At 39.1% G+C, this 19075-nt stretch overlaps 2 protein-coding genes across 11 annotated transcripts in view; one reads left to right on the top strand and one right to left on the bottom strand.

Moving 5' to 3' along the window:
- Window positions 1-563: 563 nt before the first annotated feature.
- On the top strand, window positions 564-11109 carry KLHL41 (kelch like family member 41). Of its 4 annotated transcripts, none has more exons than XM_075028516.1 (7): window positions 564-1750; window positions 4512-4669; window positions 4762-4869; window positions 5714-5899; window positions 7703-7849; window positions 9298-9434; window positions 10892-11109. In XM_075028516.1, the coding sequence occupies exons 1-6, from the start codon at window positions 641-643 to the stop codon at window positions 9407-9409; spliced, it is 1821 nt and encodes a 606-aa protein (XP_074884617.1). In that variant the 5' UTR covers window positions 564-640; the 3' UTR covers window positions 9410-9434; window positions 10892-11109. The 4 variants fall into 4 exon arrangements, with proteins under 4 accessions (XP_074884617.1, XP_074884615.1, XP_074884614.1 ...); XM_075028514.1 differs by lacking the exon at window positions 10892-11109 and adding an exon at window positions 10169-10326; XM_075028513.1 differs by lacking the exon at window positions 10892-11109 and adding an exon at window positions 10142-10326.
- FASTKD1 (FAST kinase domains 1) overlaps window positions 10621-19075 on the bottom strand; it is a 22251-nt gene continuing 13796 nt past the window's right edge. For 6 of the 7 annotated variants that reach the window (XM_075028501.1, XM_075028502.1, XM_075028503.1 and 3 more), the window contains 7 exons: window positions 18520-18634; window positions 17695-17823; window positions 16797-16928; window positions 15608-15721; window positions 15190-15331; window positions 14031-14145; window positions 10622-13004 (listed from right to left, as the gene is read on the bottom strand). In XM_075028501.1, the coding sequence (XP_074884602.1) occupies window positions 12915-13004; window positions 14031-14145; window positions 15190-15331; window positions 15608-15721; window positions 16797-16928; window positions 17695-17823; window positions 18520-18634 (837 nt within the window). In that variant the 3' untranslated portion in view covers window positions 10622-12914. Of the gene's footprint in view, window positions 13005-14030; window positions 14146-15189; window positions 15332-15607; window positions 15722-16796; window positions 16929-17694; window positions 17824-18519; window positions 18635-19075 lie in introns of all 7 variants that reach the window. The other variant, XM_075028504.1, reaches the window with a different exon arrangement.

Here is a 19075-nt window from a genome sequence, read left to right as displayed (position 1 = left end):
ATAAATACAACCAAATGGCTATTAAGGAGAAACTCAAAACAAATTTCAAAGTCTTATTATCAATATCTGAAGAAATTGCAGATGTGATATGGGTATGTAAATAAATAATCTTAGAGCATAGATAATTGATGCAAAGTTCTGGATTTTTAAAGTATCTTTATGACTGCAGCAATGAGATGAGCAACTCTGAAAAAGTGAACAGTAGTTGAAACTGACAACTTGATTAATAATATTTCTATTTCAGAATATTTGGTAACATGTATATTTACAATCTTGCTCATAGCTGTCTCACTGAGGGTCAGATTCTGCTGTCCTTACTCATGTCAAATAATTTCTTACATTGCATGTAATCTCATTGATTCAGTGTGGAGAATGATGGCAAAACCTGACCATAGTGACTAAAAGCAACAGTTGCTTCTTTCAGTCTTTGACAGCTGTGAGAGCAACTCTGTTTTTTTTCCAAACCATCCATCCTAAATTCCGACCTCTAAGAGTATGTACCTATATTTAGCTAGCAAGATTAAGTTGCGGAGGCATCAGGCAGGGCAAAGCACATTGGTCTGCCTTTTTTACAGACAGACCTTTGGGCAGACAACAGCTAAAGCTTTCTGCTCCCTCCCCTTTCCCAAGTATTTGCGAAATGGATTCCCAAAGGGAACTCACTGAAGAGCTCAGACTTTATCAATCCACACTTCTTCAGGATGGCCTCAAGGAACTCCTTGAAGAGAAAAAGTTTATAGATTGCTCTCTCAAAGCTGGTGACAGAAGCCTGCCTTGCCACAGATTGATTCTGTCGGCATGTAGCCCTTATTTTCGTGAGTACTTCTTATCCGAGCAAAATGAAGAAAAAAAGAAAGAGGTAGTTCTAGATGACGTTGACCCCAACATCCTGGATATGATTGTCAAATACCTTTATTCAGCAAGTATTGATCTTAATGATTCTAACGTGCAAGATATTTTTGCTTTGGCCAGTCGCTTTCAGATCCCTTCTGTATTCACTGTGTGCGTCTCCTATCTTCAGAAGAGGCTTGCTGTTGGTAACTGTCTGGCCATCCTTCGATTAGGTGTTCTGCTTGATTGCCCAAGACTTGCATTTTCTGCCCGTGATTTTGTTTCAGATCATTTTGTGCAGATCTGCAAAGAAGAGGACTTCATGCAGCTTGCCCCGCATGAACTTATCTCAGTTATTTCACCTGACAGCTTAAATGTAGAGAAGGAAGAACTGGTTTTTGAAGCAGTAATGAAATGGGTCCGAACAGACAAGGAGAACAGAGTAAAGAGCCTGGGGGAAATTTTTGACTGCATACGATTTCGTCTTATGCCAGAAAAATATTTCAAAGAACATGTTGAGAAGGATGATATAATTAAAAGCAACTCAGACCTTCAGAAAAAAGTAAAGATTATTAAGGATGCTTTTGCTGGAAAACTGCCTGACTCTAGCAAAAGTACAGAAAAGTCAGCCAAAGGGGAAGTGAATGGCGACGTAGGAGATGAAGATTTATTGCCTGGCTACCTAAATGACCTTCCCAGGCACGGCATGTTTGTCAAAGACCTAATTCTTCTGGTTAATGACACTGCTGCAGTAGCTTATGATCCTCTTGAAAATGAGTGCTACCTAGCAGCCCTGGCAGAACAGATTCCCAGAAATCATTCCAGTATAGTCACCAGACAAAATCAGGTCTACATTGTTGGAGGACTGTATGTGGAAGATGAGAACAAGGATCAGCCTTTCCAGTCATACTTCTTCCAGGTATAAGCTTATAATTGTTGGTGCAGTAACAGGTGCTTATAAGAGTTACTGAAAAGTATTCTGAGTCTCTGGGAGTTGTCTAGTCTCTCTGTACAGTCATTGGAGAGAAGTATCTATAGAGAGCTATTCCTGTCTCAGCGAGATAGATGAAACCAAGGGATTTGCATCTTCTCTTTCAAGACCAAGCCCCTGGTGAGATCTCAGAAAAGATTAAAAGGATTAGTATATTATATCTAGGCACTGGCTTTCGTTGTTTAAGGCCCAGATTTGTAATGGTACAGATGCCTAAATTTAAGCCTAATAATGTTTTTGTAAAATACCTTTTGTGAATTCCTGTTAACTTACGTGAAAATTGAGTGCTTAGCTCCTTTAGATCTAATGAGATGTCTTTTTTTGCATGTGAAATATTTTTATGACAGCAGTAATATGCATATTTTAAATGCCACTTTTGTCACTAAAATTCCAGAAGTCCTTTTGTCACATCTACCTTTGAAAACTAAAGGGCATTCTAAAATACGTAATTTAGAGGTACAAGGTGGTTTTCTTGGCAAACTGTCAATGTCAGTATGCCATGTTTCAACCAAGAGCATGATTTTATGTCTTTGTAAAGCTGTGTAAATATAAGGCTGATTAATACAAACTGTAACTTCCACAACATATTTCAGAAAAATTAGCAAAAATACAATTTGGCATGCTTACACCATAAACTAATTCTGTTGTGTTGTTAGCTACCTGGCTACGTGCTTTGGGGGATATTTAAACCGTATCATGATGAGTTATGCAGTATGCTGCTGGCCATGACCTGTCCTTAAGCACATTTCCCTAAAAGAGTGAAAGTAGGTCCTGTTTCAATATGGAATAAAGCAGAGTGATAAGCAGTGATAGAATTTTAAAGCCTTCAGATATTTAAAAATGCAAATATTAAGTGTTTATAGGAGTATGGCTCACTGATTTCACACAGTGAAAGAGTTGGTTTCAAGTGTTTGTTGTATCTATGAGAGGGAAGTCGTAGTTTGCTAGAGAGGGATTAGCACTGCTTCATTTCCTTATGTAGGTGTAAAATGCTAATCACTGAAGTGCAAAACTTGTTACGGAAATATCCTTCTAATAGAAATACTGTGTTGATGTCATAATGTGTATAATCCAAAACTGAATAGTCTGTGTCTCGGGCTACTTGAAAGGGGCCTCTGAAAAACTAAACCTCAACACTGATATTAAAAATGGATGAAGTTTTCAGGATCCTACTTTATATGTCTACATCTGTTTCCTGAAATCCTGCTCTCTCGCTTGTCAACTTTAAGCTGGCTTGCTGCTGCTATTGCCTATAGTTAAAATACTTGCCTGCATTACCCATGTGGCTGTTGTTCCCTCTAAAATGTTAATGTGGTGCCAAACCGATTTTCACTTGCTCATCTCCCTTTCTCCACCAGTGAAGCACCTGTTAGCATTTTATTTGGTAGCTAGCAACTCAGAAGGAAACAAGGCTGCCACCAGCTCAAAAATGCATGACTAGCTTATGCCCTATCATCAGTAGATATGTCATCTTCAAGACTGATTCACTAAGCATGCTGTGATCTGTGATGGGTATGTCTTCTCCTCATTAGGCCACCCAGATCCAGCTGCTGGGCCAATCCATGTCCATGAACTAAATTTCACTGCTGCAATAAAACTTCCTGTCCAGTAGGGGTGGTCTGTCGAATTTGGGAGAGGCGTTTTAACATGGAGACCTTGAATGTGGAACATACTTCTGGAAAAAGGATGTCGCTGAGCTAAACCCAGATCTGATTACTTTGACTGAACTGTCTCTTGCTTTCTATCAAAGGCCTTTACACTCATGCAAACTCACGTTTTACCTTCCCTTCCTGTACATTGTGAAGCAAATCTATATGCAATAGAAGAGAGAAAATACTCTTTTTGAATGTTAGAAAGCATCCAGGTTCAATTGTAAGTTCTCAGATCAAAACAAAAATTAAGCACCACAGATCTAGGAAAATATTGTCTTGTTTTGTTTGTTTTTTCTTCTGTCCTCCTTCTGTTGCTTCTCCTCAGGTGTTTTCAGCATACTGGATGTGAATTGAGACAGCTGTGAGAGTACTTCAGTAGGCATGACACCGATATTATTGCCGATGGAGCTGCACGGCTTGCCTTTTTTGCTTAGGAGTGAAATCTTTATTCATTGTGCCTTCAGAGATCTCAGGAGCTTTTGAGGGTATTTGTGACAAAACACCACCTCTTTTGCTCTAGGGATTGCCAAAGAAACATCTGTGCCATTTGCCGTGTAATACTTCCTGATCATTAAGAGGAACGGTGTGAGGGAGGATGCCTGGCATCTCTCATTGTAGCAATGAGCGCAACCAGCTAAATGTATAGCTGTGGAATAGCAGGAGTGTCTGCTCCCTTCAGGCAGGAAGAAGAACAACTTGTTCTTTCCAGCATGGGATGGGGAACCCAGAGAGTGAGGGACCTTTAAACAAGAAAGTAGAGCTTAATAAAGAGGCAAAGAAACTCTGAGGACGGGTAATGGTGAGCAGATGCAAAGAGAGCTGTGTGTCATTGACTCTGCTAGGTCTCAGCACCATGAAGCATGGGTGGGTAGAAGTCATTCGTTAGCCACACTGAGGGAAGGGTAGGTTGTTCAGGCAAGCAGACGAGCTGTTGAGAGACACTGAGTGCAATTAGATTAATTTTGTGGAACAATGTTCGTTGTGTGGATTTTTACTATTTGCCTTTCCTAACACTTCCTGTTCTGATGCTCTTTCAGCTGGATAGCGTCGCTGGTGAGTGGGTTGCCCTTCCTCCACTGCCATCAGCCAGGTGTCTCTTCGGGCTGGGGGAGTCAGACAACAAGATCTATGTAATTGCTGGCAAGGACCTTCGCACTGAGGAGTCTCTAGATTCAGTATTGTGCTATGATCCTGTGTATGTTTAAAATTTAATTATGCCCACTGAGGACATGTAAATAGCCCATTGTTAGTTGAAAGAGCATAACGGTGGTATTATTCTTGTTCCAGGGCAATGAAATGGGGTGAGATCAAAAAACTACCCATCAAAGTATATGGCCATGCTACTGTTTCAAACAATGGATTGATATATTGTCTTGGTGGAAAAACTGATGATAAGTGAGTCTTTAAGTCTTTTCATGACAATTTATAACATTATTTGGTTGGTTCTTTATAGATTATATGTCCTCACGTTCAGAAATCAGGGTTTTCCTTTTTTATATCTCTGGATTAAGGTTGCTAACAATTTGACAGAGAGGAACACATTATGGTATATAGAATATCTTTTTCATGATAAGGTGAAATTGCATATAAATTGTAATCCCAAGTAGTTATTTTAATGACCATACTTATTTCCAAGGCAAATTTTACTTACCTTGCAGACACATTAGCAATATATAGCTGTGAGGACCCTCACTGAAAGTATTATTTCCTTCCAGACAGAAATACTTAGGTGCCGTGGAATTGCTGTGTCAGTTTTTCAAATTTTCTGACCGGTGATGCCTGTTACACCTTAATGGGTGTAACATTAGGAAAATAAAGGTTTTCACTCACACTGAGCATGTGGTGGTAATTTTTCAGTGTTTGTATAGGGGACAGTTAAGATACATACAAGCTTGTCAAGTCAGCCAGAACAGCAGCATAATCTTTCTTTTATAACCTTTGTCATACATTCCTCCACAAACCCCTCCAAATAGAATATGCTGGGAAAGGACGTTGTCTTTCTCCTCTAAGGTACAGTGAAATTGCTGCCCCGTGTAAGCAGCATTTAACATTTGATTTAGTTCTATGGATGTGATTAGTGCTTTGTAGACATGCAAAAGTTCCCAGATTAGATACAAGAAAGGGTCTCATGGAGAAGAAAGAGGTGTTATACACTACACAATCCACCTCAACTAGGTCTCACTTGGAACAAGCCAAACGTTTGTTAGAAATGATCACAGTTTTTCTTTTTCCTTGCCAGGAAATGCACTAATAGACTATTTGTATACAATCCCAAGAAAGGAGACTGGAGAGACCTGGCTCCAATGAAAGTGGCTCGCTCGATGTTTGGAACAGCTATCCATAAAGGCAAGATTGTCATTGCAGGTGGTGTCACTGAAGAAGGCCTTACTGCATCTGTTGAAGCTTTTGATCTGACCACCAATAAGTGAGTGCAATATTCAAGCTATTTTTAAGCAAGTGTTTCATCAGCTAGGCTTTTAGCAGCTCTGAGGTAAGAGTGAGAAAGGTGTTCAGGTGCCTATACTCCCACTGAGACACTTGGTCCACATTCACATCTTTAGCAACAACAGCAGCAGCAGCTTAAAGAGCGCTTATCTCTGGCCATTTTTCCTGCCCCCACACGCATTTTCTATGCTAGCGTAGCTACATCGCAAGCATGATCAAGGAGCTCATGTAGCAAAAATAATCCACCCTCTAATATTTTTTTTGAAGTCTGATTATTTTCCCAATTTAGTTAACCACACAGCCACATAAACAGGTGTGCTGGCATAATAGGGGAGAAGTGGGAGAGATGGGCAAGGGCCACACCAGGTAGTTGAAACAGTACTGGCACTAAATGTGAAACCCCAGCAAGAGAAAAGAGGTGCCTGAACGGGATTAGCTGAATGTCCTTCAGGTATGTGGCCTTGGGATGTCTTGCTGTTCACTTACCTTGTCACAGCAAATACCATTTACCACTACTAAGTGACAGGTGGATAATTCTGCTTATTTATTTAATATGAAAACTCCAGGAAGACTTTCAATTCTAAGTGCATGCTCTGAAATACTATAAAGAAAAAGTAGTGACAATAGAGAGTAAGCCATACCTGGAATTGGCTTACTTATTTGGTCCAGATACTTTCCAATGTTCTTCCTCACAGCCAGAATCTTTTGCAGTCAGCATCCCTCAAAAGTGTATTATCTTCCAGAGGTTTATACCCTCTGTACCTGTGTCTTTCTACTGTTAATTCTCCTTTTTGTTACTTCTGTTACTTTTCCTTCCTATCATCTTATTTACAAACTTTCATTTAAAATAGTATCAGTAAAGCTTTATTATGTTAGCTCAAACTTGTAAGTGGTCCTGGATGCACCTTTATTTTATTAATGAGCACTTCTATTGTACATTTGGCTGTGCTGCCTTTACTGACAGGTGGCATTGCAGCCATCAACCTCACAACAAAAGCTGTAACTTAAATGGATGCTATTCCAAAGAGACTTGCTTATAAAATTTAACAATACGAAATGTGAATTATGCAAGTAATTCTATGAGGAAACTTTGGACTTTACACCTTCTATAGAAAGCAAAGGAAAGCAAAGGTCATTTTGTTACCATGATGTTTGGCGCATTCTTCTCTTCCGTTGTTCAGAAACATGTGCAGCTTGTGGTCCAAAAAATCTGCAGGTTCTTGTCTTGGTTTACTCTGTTTTGTTACAGTCAAGTCACACAAGTGAGAGAGACAAATTAGCCTATTAGTTTTGATGTTGACATTATCCAGAAGTGGGATGTCTGTATGTTTGATATGTTCATAGGTGTGAATTGGCAGAAAATTTGAAATTATGCTAATGAGCTCCAGTAACTTTTTTAAACTCAAATTACTATGTCAATGCCACTTGAAACGAATTCATTTTGGAAACTATAGGGAAAAAATGAGAGTAGCTGGGGAATAAGACATCTGTATGAAGCATATTACTGATGATGGGACCACGTGACTTGTAAGAAGTGGTCTCTGGGAAGAGGTGTCATCATGGTGTAATTCCATCACTTAAGACTTGCAGGAAGTCCCTGTGGGGATGGAGACACTGAAACTCACTGCTGATAAATCTCAGATTTTTTTTCCTTTTACTAAACCATTCACTCAAGCGGTCCTTGGTACCTGAATCTATGTCACCCAGAGGTGTATATTAGTGCATCCAGTTTAGAGTATTTCTCATGTGTTTGTTTAACTTAGGTTTTTCTTTTCATTTTTAGGTGGGAGATTATGCCTGAATTTCCCCAAGAGAGAAGTTCCATCAGTTTAGTCACCTTAAGCGGAGCTTTGTATGCTATTGGAGGCTTTGCAATGATTCAGCTTGAATCTAAAGAATTTGCACCCAGTGAAGTCACTGACATATGGAAGTAAGTTTAATTTTAATTACGCTTTCCTGGTGGAAAGCCATATCTAAAATTGAGGTCTGTAGACACCACAGGGTAAAATTAGTTTTCTGTTTAACTCTGGAAATGAACCATAGCACAGGTTGTAAAGCACTTGTTGACAGATAGAAACGTTTGTCAGAAAGTAACAAATAAACATGAGACTTGAATCTAATGACTACTTCCATCTACTAATAATTTGAACAGTCTGAGTCATGATCTTCTGACTCTCTTACTCTTTAAAAGAGTAAGTTGCCATATCTCGTCAGGTTTAGCCTTGTAAGTGTACCATAAAAACATTCTGTTTCATAACATTCTTACACAGAAAAGCCTGTATATGCAGAGGTTTGTACATATTTATGTGTTAATAGTCAAATGAGTAATTGTTCCAAGAGAATCAGAAATCCCTGTCTGTGGTAGGTTGACCCTGGCTGGGTGCCAGGTGCTCACCAAAGCCCCTTTATTACTCCCCCTCCTCCGCTGGACAGGGGAGAGAAAATATCACAAAAGGCTCGTGGGTCAAGATAAGGACACTTTAATAAAGTGAGAGCAAAGGTCACGCGTGAAAGCAAATGATGTTATTCTCTAATTCCCATCAGCAGGCGATGTCTAGCCACTTCCTGGGAAGCAGGGCTTCAGTACGTGGAGTGGTTGCTCTGGAAGATGAAAATGCCCCCCTTCCGTCTCCCTTTACTTAGCTTTTATATCCGAGCTGACGTCATATGGTATGGAATATCTGTTTGGTTAGTTTAGGTCAGCTGTCCTGGTTATGTCCCCTCCCAAGATCTTGCCCAGCCCCAGCCTGCTGTTGAGGGGGGCAAAAATGTTGGAGGGACAGCCTCGATGCTGTGCCAGCACTGCTCAGCAGTAGCCAAAACACCGGTGTGTTATCAACAGGTTTCTAGCTACCGATGCAGCGCACAGCACTACGAGGGCTGCTATGGGGAGAATTAACTCCATCTCAGCCAGACCCAATACGCTATCTCCTAGATTTTTTTTTTTAAATCTAAATCACAGTAGCAGTGATGAAACATCACATCTTTGCTGTGACTCTTCAGTTGCTAAGGTAAACTGAGGAGTTTAAGTGGCAGAAGGATAGGAAGGATTCCCAGAAAAAACACCTTTATATGTAAGAATCTGAAGGAATTCAGAAGGGACACTTCAGACAAGTAGGAAGCTTTTATAGGAGTAATTAAAGTATGACACAGGCCAGCAACAAGCTTTAAGGACCAGGAAAAGGACAGCTCACGTGCGCAAGAACATCTTTCTGTTCGGTTCTAGAGGACAAAAGCAGCGTTTTGTGGCATCCTTCAGCACATGGTTGCTACAAGCCTTTGCAACATGTGGACTATCTTCCTTTTCATGTATGTGTGATGAAGCATCAAACTCAAATTTTAAGATGCTATGTTGTGACCTTATTTTGTTCAATGCAGGTATGATGATGAAAAGAAGGAATGGATTGGCATACTGAAAGAGATCCGATATGCTACTGGAGCCTCCTGCCTGGCTACACGCTTAAACCTCTTCAAGTTATCAAAACTGTAAACAAAATGCTGGAAAATTTGATATGGTGAGGGAGTTTTGATAGGCTTTTCTGGTTTTGTTGCATGAAAATATCCCCAAATTGTACAGTTTTGTAGCAGCACACTAGTTATACTGTTAACTGTTAAACAGTTCATCTGTCTGTCCAAGTCTTAAGATATGTACTAGGTAACCAACAACAACTGATTTCTTGCCAACATTTAAAATCCTCAAGAATTCTAACTAACATAGATTAGAATAAATGAAGATTTCAGAGAGAACTCCATTTTTCACTTTGTGAAATTGCCAACCAAACTAGTTAGACTTCCTTACACTCAGACAATCCAGGATATTGGTGCCTTATCCTCCAAACAATGCCCATGAATTAATTGTTAAGTTAAATACAACTAGTAGGTATCTAATTTTATTCTAACTGGCTGTTTGGACAGCCTGATTTCCCCCTTCAGCATTTTATGTAAATCCTGCATTCATCAGACATATCTTGAAAATATTTTCATTAGAGCCTTCTAAAAATAATTTAGCATGGAATTGAAATGCATATTGAAAACAAAAGTGGCTTAATACTATGTGGCCTAAGAAATGCCAATCTCAGCTAAAGCTGTACTAGTAGCCAGACGTGTGAAGAAAGAGAGACAAGTTCACAGGGTTAATAGCGCTACTGTTTCACCTACTATGTTTAGGCTTCTGGTAACAAGGATTTTCCACTTTTTTATGCTTTTATATTTATTTCCAAAGCAAGTATTTTATGGACATTTTTCTCAGAGATCTGAGGCCATTAACAAGCGTTCATGAAAAAGTCCTAGAAGAATTGATCATCAGCAAGTACCTACGGCAGAGAGGACTTTTCCATCTAATACAGAGTTGATGCATTTTGATGTTGAAACTTTTAACAATTAAACTTTGTTTCAAAAACTATAGAAGTATCACTTATGGTGTCTCTTCTAGTGATCAGCTCATCATCACTGCCATATTGACAGGACACAGATTTCTTGGTACTGCCTTTGCCCAAAACAGCACTCGGTTTTCTTAAAGTAGAGCATGCCCACCATTTTCATAGAGAATCTCTTCGAAGGATTTCTCTGTTGAATAAAGAGGGTGTCCTAAATCTAAAGGATGTCATAAATCTTATGACAATTGATACAGCAGGAAAACTGGAAAAGAAGCCCACCACACCTGAACGAATAGCAATTCCAATAATAAGATGACCCCTTGCATTGCCTTCCTAGGAGACAGAGGTACACATACAGCAAAGGCAGAGCCGTCATAGCTCATTTTCAGTATGTTACTCTATACTGGTATTTAATCTGTGGGACATCTTTTGTTTTCCCCTTTAGTAGCCAGATCTTTTCATTGGCTCCAGTTAAATCACTGGTTTATACCAGCCCATCTGCTCTAACACTTGCCAACTTAATTTAGAAAGAATGACTGCAAAGGATCAAAAGCAGCACATTTTACTGAAATACTCTTAAATTTTGCTTTTTTTAGATGCCCTTTCTGAATCCACTCATAGCAAGTTTTAATCCTCTTCCCATTGTGAATACTCGTAACTTTATCCATACGTAACTTGAAGATACCTGGCTTGGCACAGAGTGACTGCCAGATACCGGAAAAGCAGGGTTCAGCTCAAACACATGACCACCCATGACTGATCACTTCAGCCACTGCCACCTTTCTTATGCTCCAGGATTGCTATTTGAAAGCCATCCGTACAGGCAACAGCCCTCTGACTTGCAGCCCACCTTCTGAGATCCTAACTTCTATTTATGATTTTCTTCTCCATTTTATACAAAATACAATGTGCATGTAGTCTTTCTGTGTGCTGTGCCTTCAATGACATTACCTCAAAGCACTCGTCTTCTACATCTTGGAGCCCTTGTCTGTTTGATAGCATAAGCAAACAACCATCTACTAGTTTTTTCAGTGATCCCACAAACATGAGGGGTGCCTCAGGAGGAAAGCACCTTGCAGCTTAGATCAGTTCTGTTGTTTTTTCCTGGCTTTTCGTTAGTATCCTGATTTGTATTCAGTCAATAAAAATATTTTCTTCTACTACTGATTAAGTAGTAAAAAAAAAAAAAGCAACAGCCAGGTGCATAATGGTCAATTCAGAAATGCAGTTGCTTACCTCTGCCAGGTTTCAAAGGAAGTGGTAAAAAGGATGTCTATTGCTTCTACTAAAAAGGCAAGAAAACATATACACATGGTGTGTGTGAAAGAGATGGGCACAGCTAGCAGTCATCATGAGGTAATGGCAGCTGTAGTCACAACATGGCTGACTCTGAAAATGGGCTGATTTGCAGAAGTATGACCCTCTACAGTTACTGCTCTACAGTGAACATTATCCTGGCTGTTCCTCTTTTTCCTTCTACATTTCAGTGTCTTATGCCTCCTGACACAAACCCTGGCTGAGTGCGGTCACAGGAAGCCTGGTAACTGGCAGATGTTTTTGAAATGTGATAAATAAACCAGCAATGTTTTTCACCACCAGTAACCAAGGTGGTTGTCACTCTCTGAAGACCATTCTTGGTTTCAATTTTCAGCCTAATTTTGCTCTTTTATACACTGTCTTATTTACAGAACAGGCACGTTAGATGGTTTGTCTAAATTTATTTCCATTAGCAAGGGCTAGTCCAATGCATAATGCCATCATAAACTTCATGAATTATCCAGTTGCTAGTAAGTGCCTATGTCTGACATAAGCATTATTTTCTCCTAATCTTGAATAAATCTTTCAGGTACCCCTTCCAAGATGCATTTAACTGGAGTACAGGTGATTCAAGGGTCTGGACTAGGTGCCAGACTGCTAGAACTAGTCTATCTTTTAAGTACATGAAGGTGTTCCGGAAGGCTCAAGACGTACTTTTTCTGCACACGCCACATCATGGTGATGCAGGAGAAGCAGCTGGAGGTTCCTCACCACACAACACCCTCCCCTGACACAGTCACCCACAGTACCTCTGTTCTGGAAGATGGAAACAGAATGGCTGCAATAGCAGTCCTATTCTTAGTAAATCTGCATTTCAGTTTCTTGGTTTCACAGTACAGATACTGTTGATCCCTATTGCTCACTCTGTCACATGCTGGAGGACAGACATAGTTTCCAGTAGATCTGCTGCCTCCTCTCTCACAGTCAAGAGTATTTCCAAATTTTTCTTTGGACAGTTTTATGCCTGGCTAAGCCTCTGTGCTATTTATTTAGGAGATGATAATAATAATGTAATTTTATAGTAAAACTGTCACAGACTCATGTACTTAAAGAATAGCTTCCAGATAATGGGAGATTTTAAGCATCCTTATCACATCTTCATGGCCCATTTCCACCTGCCTTTTGCAATCCCTAACAAATTGAGGATTAAGCCTCTTGACACCTGATGCCCCACGGCAAGCCCTGGTCCAGCTGACTCACAGATAAAGAGGTTTTTGAAACTAAAGTATTCCAGGATTACAAGAAGTTTAATGGTACATAAAGTGTTTGTATAAAAAAATACTTTTGACTGCATATCTGTCATCACTGTATTCCATATAGATGCCTTCTCAGATATTCTAGCTGTTCACCTTTTGTTGACAAAACCATAGAATTCCATTCGAAGTGAGGAATCTGTAGAACAGAATCACACAAACTGAGTGTTAACATTGGTATAAGCCACATAGCATCTTACAGCAAAGAAAAAGCCCTCTGGTATTTTTTGTTCTCCACTTGAAGGTATTTTATCACCTGTGTCCTTCTGAAAGCTAGGCTTATTCTAATACTGAAAAGATTAATTTCTCAACGTAAGATTCTTCTTCATGTAAGTACAGTCAGTTTGCTTCCAGAAAGCAGCATAGTTGTAGAGATGTAAAGCAAATGCCCACGCAACACAGGCTATGACAGCTCCATTACACCATCTCCCACCTTTTGAAACCAAAACTGAGAGAAAAATCCCAGGTCACTATAGTTTGTAATGTTAATGTATCAAACTGGAATGGTGTATCACTAGCATAACATTTGCTGTCAGGGCAATATGAGAAAGGATGATTATCCTGTTAAAAAACAAGCAAACAAAACCCAATCAACTTGAGCTTAAAGAAGGATTCTAGCTAAAATTAGAGTAGGTGAGTAATTATATATACACAGGAGAATCTGCATTCATGAGCCTCCACTACCCAAATGTTTCTATGCTGGTGGCTGTGAATTATCTGTGGCCACTAGTCTTCCTTGTCACAGCACTACCACTGCCGCAGACAGACATCTTGCAGCTGCCATCACTGTCTATCACTCAAAGAGGGTATGTTCAATCTTTTTCTAGTGTAGAAATCTTTGGTGAATTGAACTGAAACTCTCATTTCACTTTTTCTCCTTTACTCAGGCTATGTTGAGATTGCTAGTTTGCCTGCAGTAAGGTAAGACTGAGACCTTTCAACTTCAGTTTTGCTGCAGCCACTTTCAGAGAAGGTGCAAGTTCTACGAAGTCCTTACACCATCTTGAGAACAGCTTGGAATTTCCTCCCTAACTACAAAAATTGCTCTCACCCAGTAGGTGCTTTTAACTATTAAAACTATCTTTAAATCTGTTGCAAGGAAAATGTATCAATCTGCACTATCAATACAACTCAGAAAGGACATAAAATATTGCTGACTGCTCACCTGAACTACCCGGTACCCCAGCATTTCCAGGTGTCGTTTTTTCAATGCAGATTCTCCTTTCAGGTGATGTGAATCTTTGCTAAAAGCTTTTGAATCAAGAAATTCCAAAGCAATTCTGGAAAGAACAAAAATGTGCATTTACTTTCAGGTCCTACCTGAATAGCAAGAAGTGGTATTTCTAGTTCAGTATTGATAGTTGCAGCAAGACTATTACTAGATAAACGTGACAATTCATGGAAAAAGAAAATTAAACAACTCCCTGAAACTAGACAAAACATTGCCCTCGTATTTATCTAGAGATACTTGAACTTCACATGATTTAGTAAAAGCATTTCCTCCTTGAATCTGTTTTTGTTCAAACGGCAATAACAGCTAACCAGCATTTTCAAGGCTTATATTTGAAGAGGTGGGAAGAAACCAGTATCCTAATCTCATGAAAGACACTTCAAGAATGCCGTCGGCCCCAGTGTACTGGGTCTGGCTGAGATGGAGTTACTTTTCTTCATAGCAGCCCATATGGTGCTGCGTTTTGGATCTGTGACCAAAACAGTGCTGGTAACACACCAATATTTTGGCTGTTCCTGAAGAATGCTTGCACAGCATCAAGGCCACCTCTGTTTCTCACTCTGCACCCACAGTGTATAGGCTGGCCTTGACAAGAGGTTGGGAGGGGACACAGCTGGAACCTCAACTGGCCAAAGCGATACTCCACACCATATAACATCATGCTCAGCAGTAAAACAGGAGGGAGTTTTTCCAGAGTAGCCATTGCTCCAGCATTGGTCTGCTGGTGGTGAGTGACTGCATTTGCATCAATTGTTTTCTTTTCCCCCCTTTTTTTTTTTCTTCTTTCTTCTCTTCACTTATTACTTTGTCTTAACTGCAACCCAGGAGCTTTTTTTCCTTGCTTTTCCCCTCCAGATCCTCTCCCACATCATACTGCAGGGGAGTGAGTGAGCAACTGGGTGGGAGCTTAGTTAACAGCTGGGGTCAACCCACCACAGCTAGGAAGGCTAAACCTCATAAGGCTTTGGAAAAAGGAACAGAAAAATAAATAGCCTAGGAGTTGCAACAACCATTTAGGACATAAGCATCAAAAAACTGGTCTAACTTGATCTAAACTTGGAAGCGATAATGTGCAAGAATTCAGTGTACTAACCTCTGAGCTCCTGGTGGCAGAGCCTTTCTCCCTTTATCCTTGATATCATGTGTCAAGCGTATTCCCTCCACATCATCCAAAGGTGTATTCTGAGCCACATAGGAAAGAGGCTTTTTATTTTCATCCAGAATGCACTCAAAATCTGCAAGAAAACAGAACAAACCTGTTTACTGACAAAAAAAAAAAAGTGAAAGAATTTGATCTGTACAGTGCTTACTTCTAGAAAAACTAAGTGATAACCATAATTAGAGATACCCGATATCATTTATATTATGCAGAACTTTTTAGAAACTCTATTTTATACAGCAATTTCTTCTTTGCAGTATCTTGTGGCCACATGCCCAGGGGCTTCCTAATCTTGGTGGTAATAGTGATATCAGAGGTCTCCATAACAATCCTTAGAGCATTAACTTCTCACCTATTTCATAGCAGTATGGTGTGAGAACAGACATTCTTGCATAATGGCTCCCTCCTAAGATCTCTGTCAGCATTCTGTGAACATGCTGTCGCAGTGGATTTATTTGGCTACTGCCTACAAAGACAGAATAATTAATTCATATATCAAGACTTCCACAGGCAAAGTTCTGAAAATAGCACTTTGTGACACTGCATTTTTGACAGCCAACCTACCGAATTAAAGCTTTTCTACAGATCCCTGGTGTTATGCCATCATAATTCAGAGACCATGTGATCATCTTTTAGGTGGAAAGTGGCAGGTGCCTATTAAGCATGAATTTCAAATCCAGATTTTCCATCCCAGGATTTTTCCCATTTACATACTACAAACACTATAGTTTCAGGTTTCACCTGTTGGATTTTGTTTGCTTTTAATCGTGCTTAGACACTTAAATAAGTATTTACTTATTTTGCATCTATTACACGCACACCACACTGTCACTTCTCTGTCTGTTGCAGATTGTTTGCTCCTTTAAACACCTTCAGTCTCAGAGACTCCATTAAACATCTTCAGTCTCAGAGATAAAGCAGCTGAGTTCGATGGATAACAAAGCAGATCTCCCCCATGACAATTAGTAGAGGAGATACTGAGTTTGCATTAGCTGGATTTTCTGAACTGATCGCTATTCTGAAAGATCTCAGCTGCTACACTTGATCACTAGCCTACTTCTCCATTTCTCATCCTTGATGGATCTTGATTCTTCTGAGGAAGATGACAGCAGTGAGTTCAAAAGGAGGCAGCAAAAATGTTCACCTTGAAACATTTAAGTCAAATGTTCAGTCTTGTAAGTGAAGCACAGATCAAAGTGACCCACCTCGTCCAGTAGACAATCCTACTGATCCTCTTCCTGCCTCTCCATACTCCATGCCATATACACTGTTTCTGGGTATTTAAATTTTATTTCTTATAAAGAAATATCCCATCTCTATTACATTAATTCTCATGGGGAAAACTGCTTTGCTATCTGTTGCACTACTAAGTGGTTGCACTTTTCAAGAACATATCCTCAGCAGATAGTGGGTTGCACCTTTCTCAGCTTCTATTGTGTGTTAGTGTCAACATGACAGTTTTAGAAGCAGCATCCAGCAGACTGTTGAAAATAGACTATTACTAGCAACAAGGATAGCTTTTCCTTTCCTAAATTACTTACTGTTACAAAAGACACGTTGGCAGTAGTGCTCATGAAACCAAGGGATGTGAAACTCTGGGCATTCCAGACAGACTGCTCTGTTCAATTTCATGAGGCACAAGCGGACCCTCTGTTTTAGGATATCAGGCAGGACTGAGTTAAACAAAATAAAAAGGTGTGAACTGAAATGTGAAAAATCCAACACATTGAACTAAGTGGCTACCTCTGAATTCTTTACTAGAGATGCGAATATCTGTATACTATGGCATTTATAAAATTCATGCTGCAGAATCTTAGAAACGTTCTCAAAATCCCTGAGGAAAAAATGAAAAGTAACAGTTTTGCTCAATATTCAGAACAACAGCAAGACAGAAGAAAGAAGCAGTTTAAACTCTCTTCTGTCATTTAACTTTTACTGAAGTGGTTGAAGGCAAAATGGCAACAGTACATTGATCACAACCAACATACAGGTAGAGAAGAAGGAAACAGTCAGACAAACACTCAGTCTCTTATTTAGAGAGAAGAGACTGGTAGGACTCATTTCTTGCAGACAAGAATCCCACATTATTTCTTGAGCTTTGTGACTATTTCTAGTAATAAATACCATACTCAGGTAATTGTATTTCCAATAAAATTGAAGAATTATTAAATACTGAATGCAATAAGCTGACTATAAAATTTGTTTCAAATTAACTTCTCTCAACTGCAATACAAGTCTGTACTTCTAAAACAAAGCACAAATTTTTGTTCATTCCTTCACTTTTAGCACTCAAATAATGACTAGATTATATAGAGGGGTCTTTCCAGAAAACTGAATTATTTAAAGAGTAATTCTACTTCTCAAGTCATATATAGGTCCATGATTCCATTTTATGCCAAATGCTACATAATCAAATTAATCAGAGAGCTAGATATCTACCTTCGAGTTGAGCATCCAATTTGCTTAGGAAAGAAACATTAAATATCCTCATCATCAGAACTGGAGGAAAATACCCAGCCACTGCCAAAACATGACCAAGCAGCACCAAGCGGTGAGTTCCAAAACAACCTTTAAAAACCAGACAGAAATCCATATTAACACATGACATAAAGTTGAATGGATTTGCAATGCCCTCCCCTTGGCCTCCTAAATCATCCAAGTTTCTCTCTTGACGTACTAAATGAACACACAGGCAGATTAAGGACTACCTCTGCTAGCTGCACCAAGGTATAAAGCAATTCTTGCCAGGAGGAAACTAGTTAATCTTAAAAAAGGTAACTCCACAATATTTCAGTAGACAGCAAATTTTCACAGTTCTGTGAGGCTGTATCATCAATCAAAAAAAAAAAAAAAGTCACTACACATTTCCTCTACAACTTCACCATTTCTTTGTGATGAATCACAAAATGTATCCTGTCCCCAAACGATGATTCCTTGGGGAATGCAACAATTCTATCCAATAATAGCACAGCAAATTAATCAGAATTTCCACTTGATTTTTACTATGCTCAAGATACCTTGCTAGTCCCTTATCAACAGTAATTTTTAAAGGGTGAAATGAAGCTAGAAAATCCAACAGAAGCATACATTGAATTTTTGTTGTGGTTTAACCCCAGTAGGCAGACTATTAGTAGTAATATACAGACACGCTTTTTCTTTGCTTAAAAAAATGCCATTCTATTGCCATTTTTATTCAGTACAGATAATATCTTCAAATGATACTCATTTATTTGGTGTCAGAATATCTTTGTCTAATGCACTTACTCAAGTTAGAAGTAAGATGTTGGATACAACTCTCAAAGAACTCTTCATTGGCAGGAGGGTCATAATTAAGAGCAGAGAAAAGGAAGAGAATAAAATAGATTTCAAAGGGGTGGATCTGGAAAAAAAGACATCCTAAATTAAGTCACTGCAAAATAGCCTAATACTGCTTTACAATAAAAAAGGGGTTTATAATTCATTCAGAATTGGGAGATTTGGGAGATTTAAGACTAGATAAGCTATTGTCTAATTTTTTTTTTTTGGGGGGGGGGGGGGGCAGGGCGGGTGTCAACTTTTCCAGGAGAAAAATATTAAAAAAATAAAATGCAGAAATCATAAAATTGCAGCTATGGCTAAAACTTAAAATCTCTTTCATGTAGATAATCCAAGTGTTTCCGTGTACTTAGACTTTAAGAAGCTTTTAAAAAGGCTTCCCATTAAACGCTCTTAAAGAAACTAAACTGTCATAAAATAAAATCAAAGATCTCTAGGAATACCAGATTGAGAAGCAGAAAGAAAAAAAAAAAAAAAGATACCAATAAAACACAGTAATTTTGAC

Source organism: Buteo buteo, chromosome 5 (assembly GCF_964188355.1).
Source record: "Buteo buteo chromosome 5, bButBut1.hap1.1, whole genome shotgun sequence".
Classification (NCBI taxonomy): Eukaryota; Metazoa; Chordata; class Aves; order Accipitriformes; family Accipitridae; genus Buteo; species Buteo buteo.
This window is presented reverse-complemented; position numbering and strand designations above follow the sequence as displayed.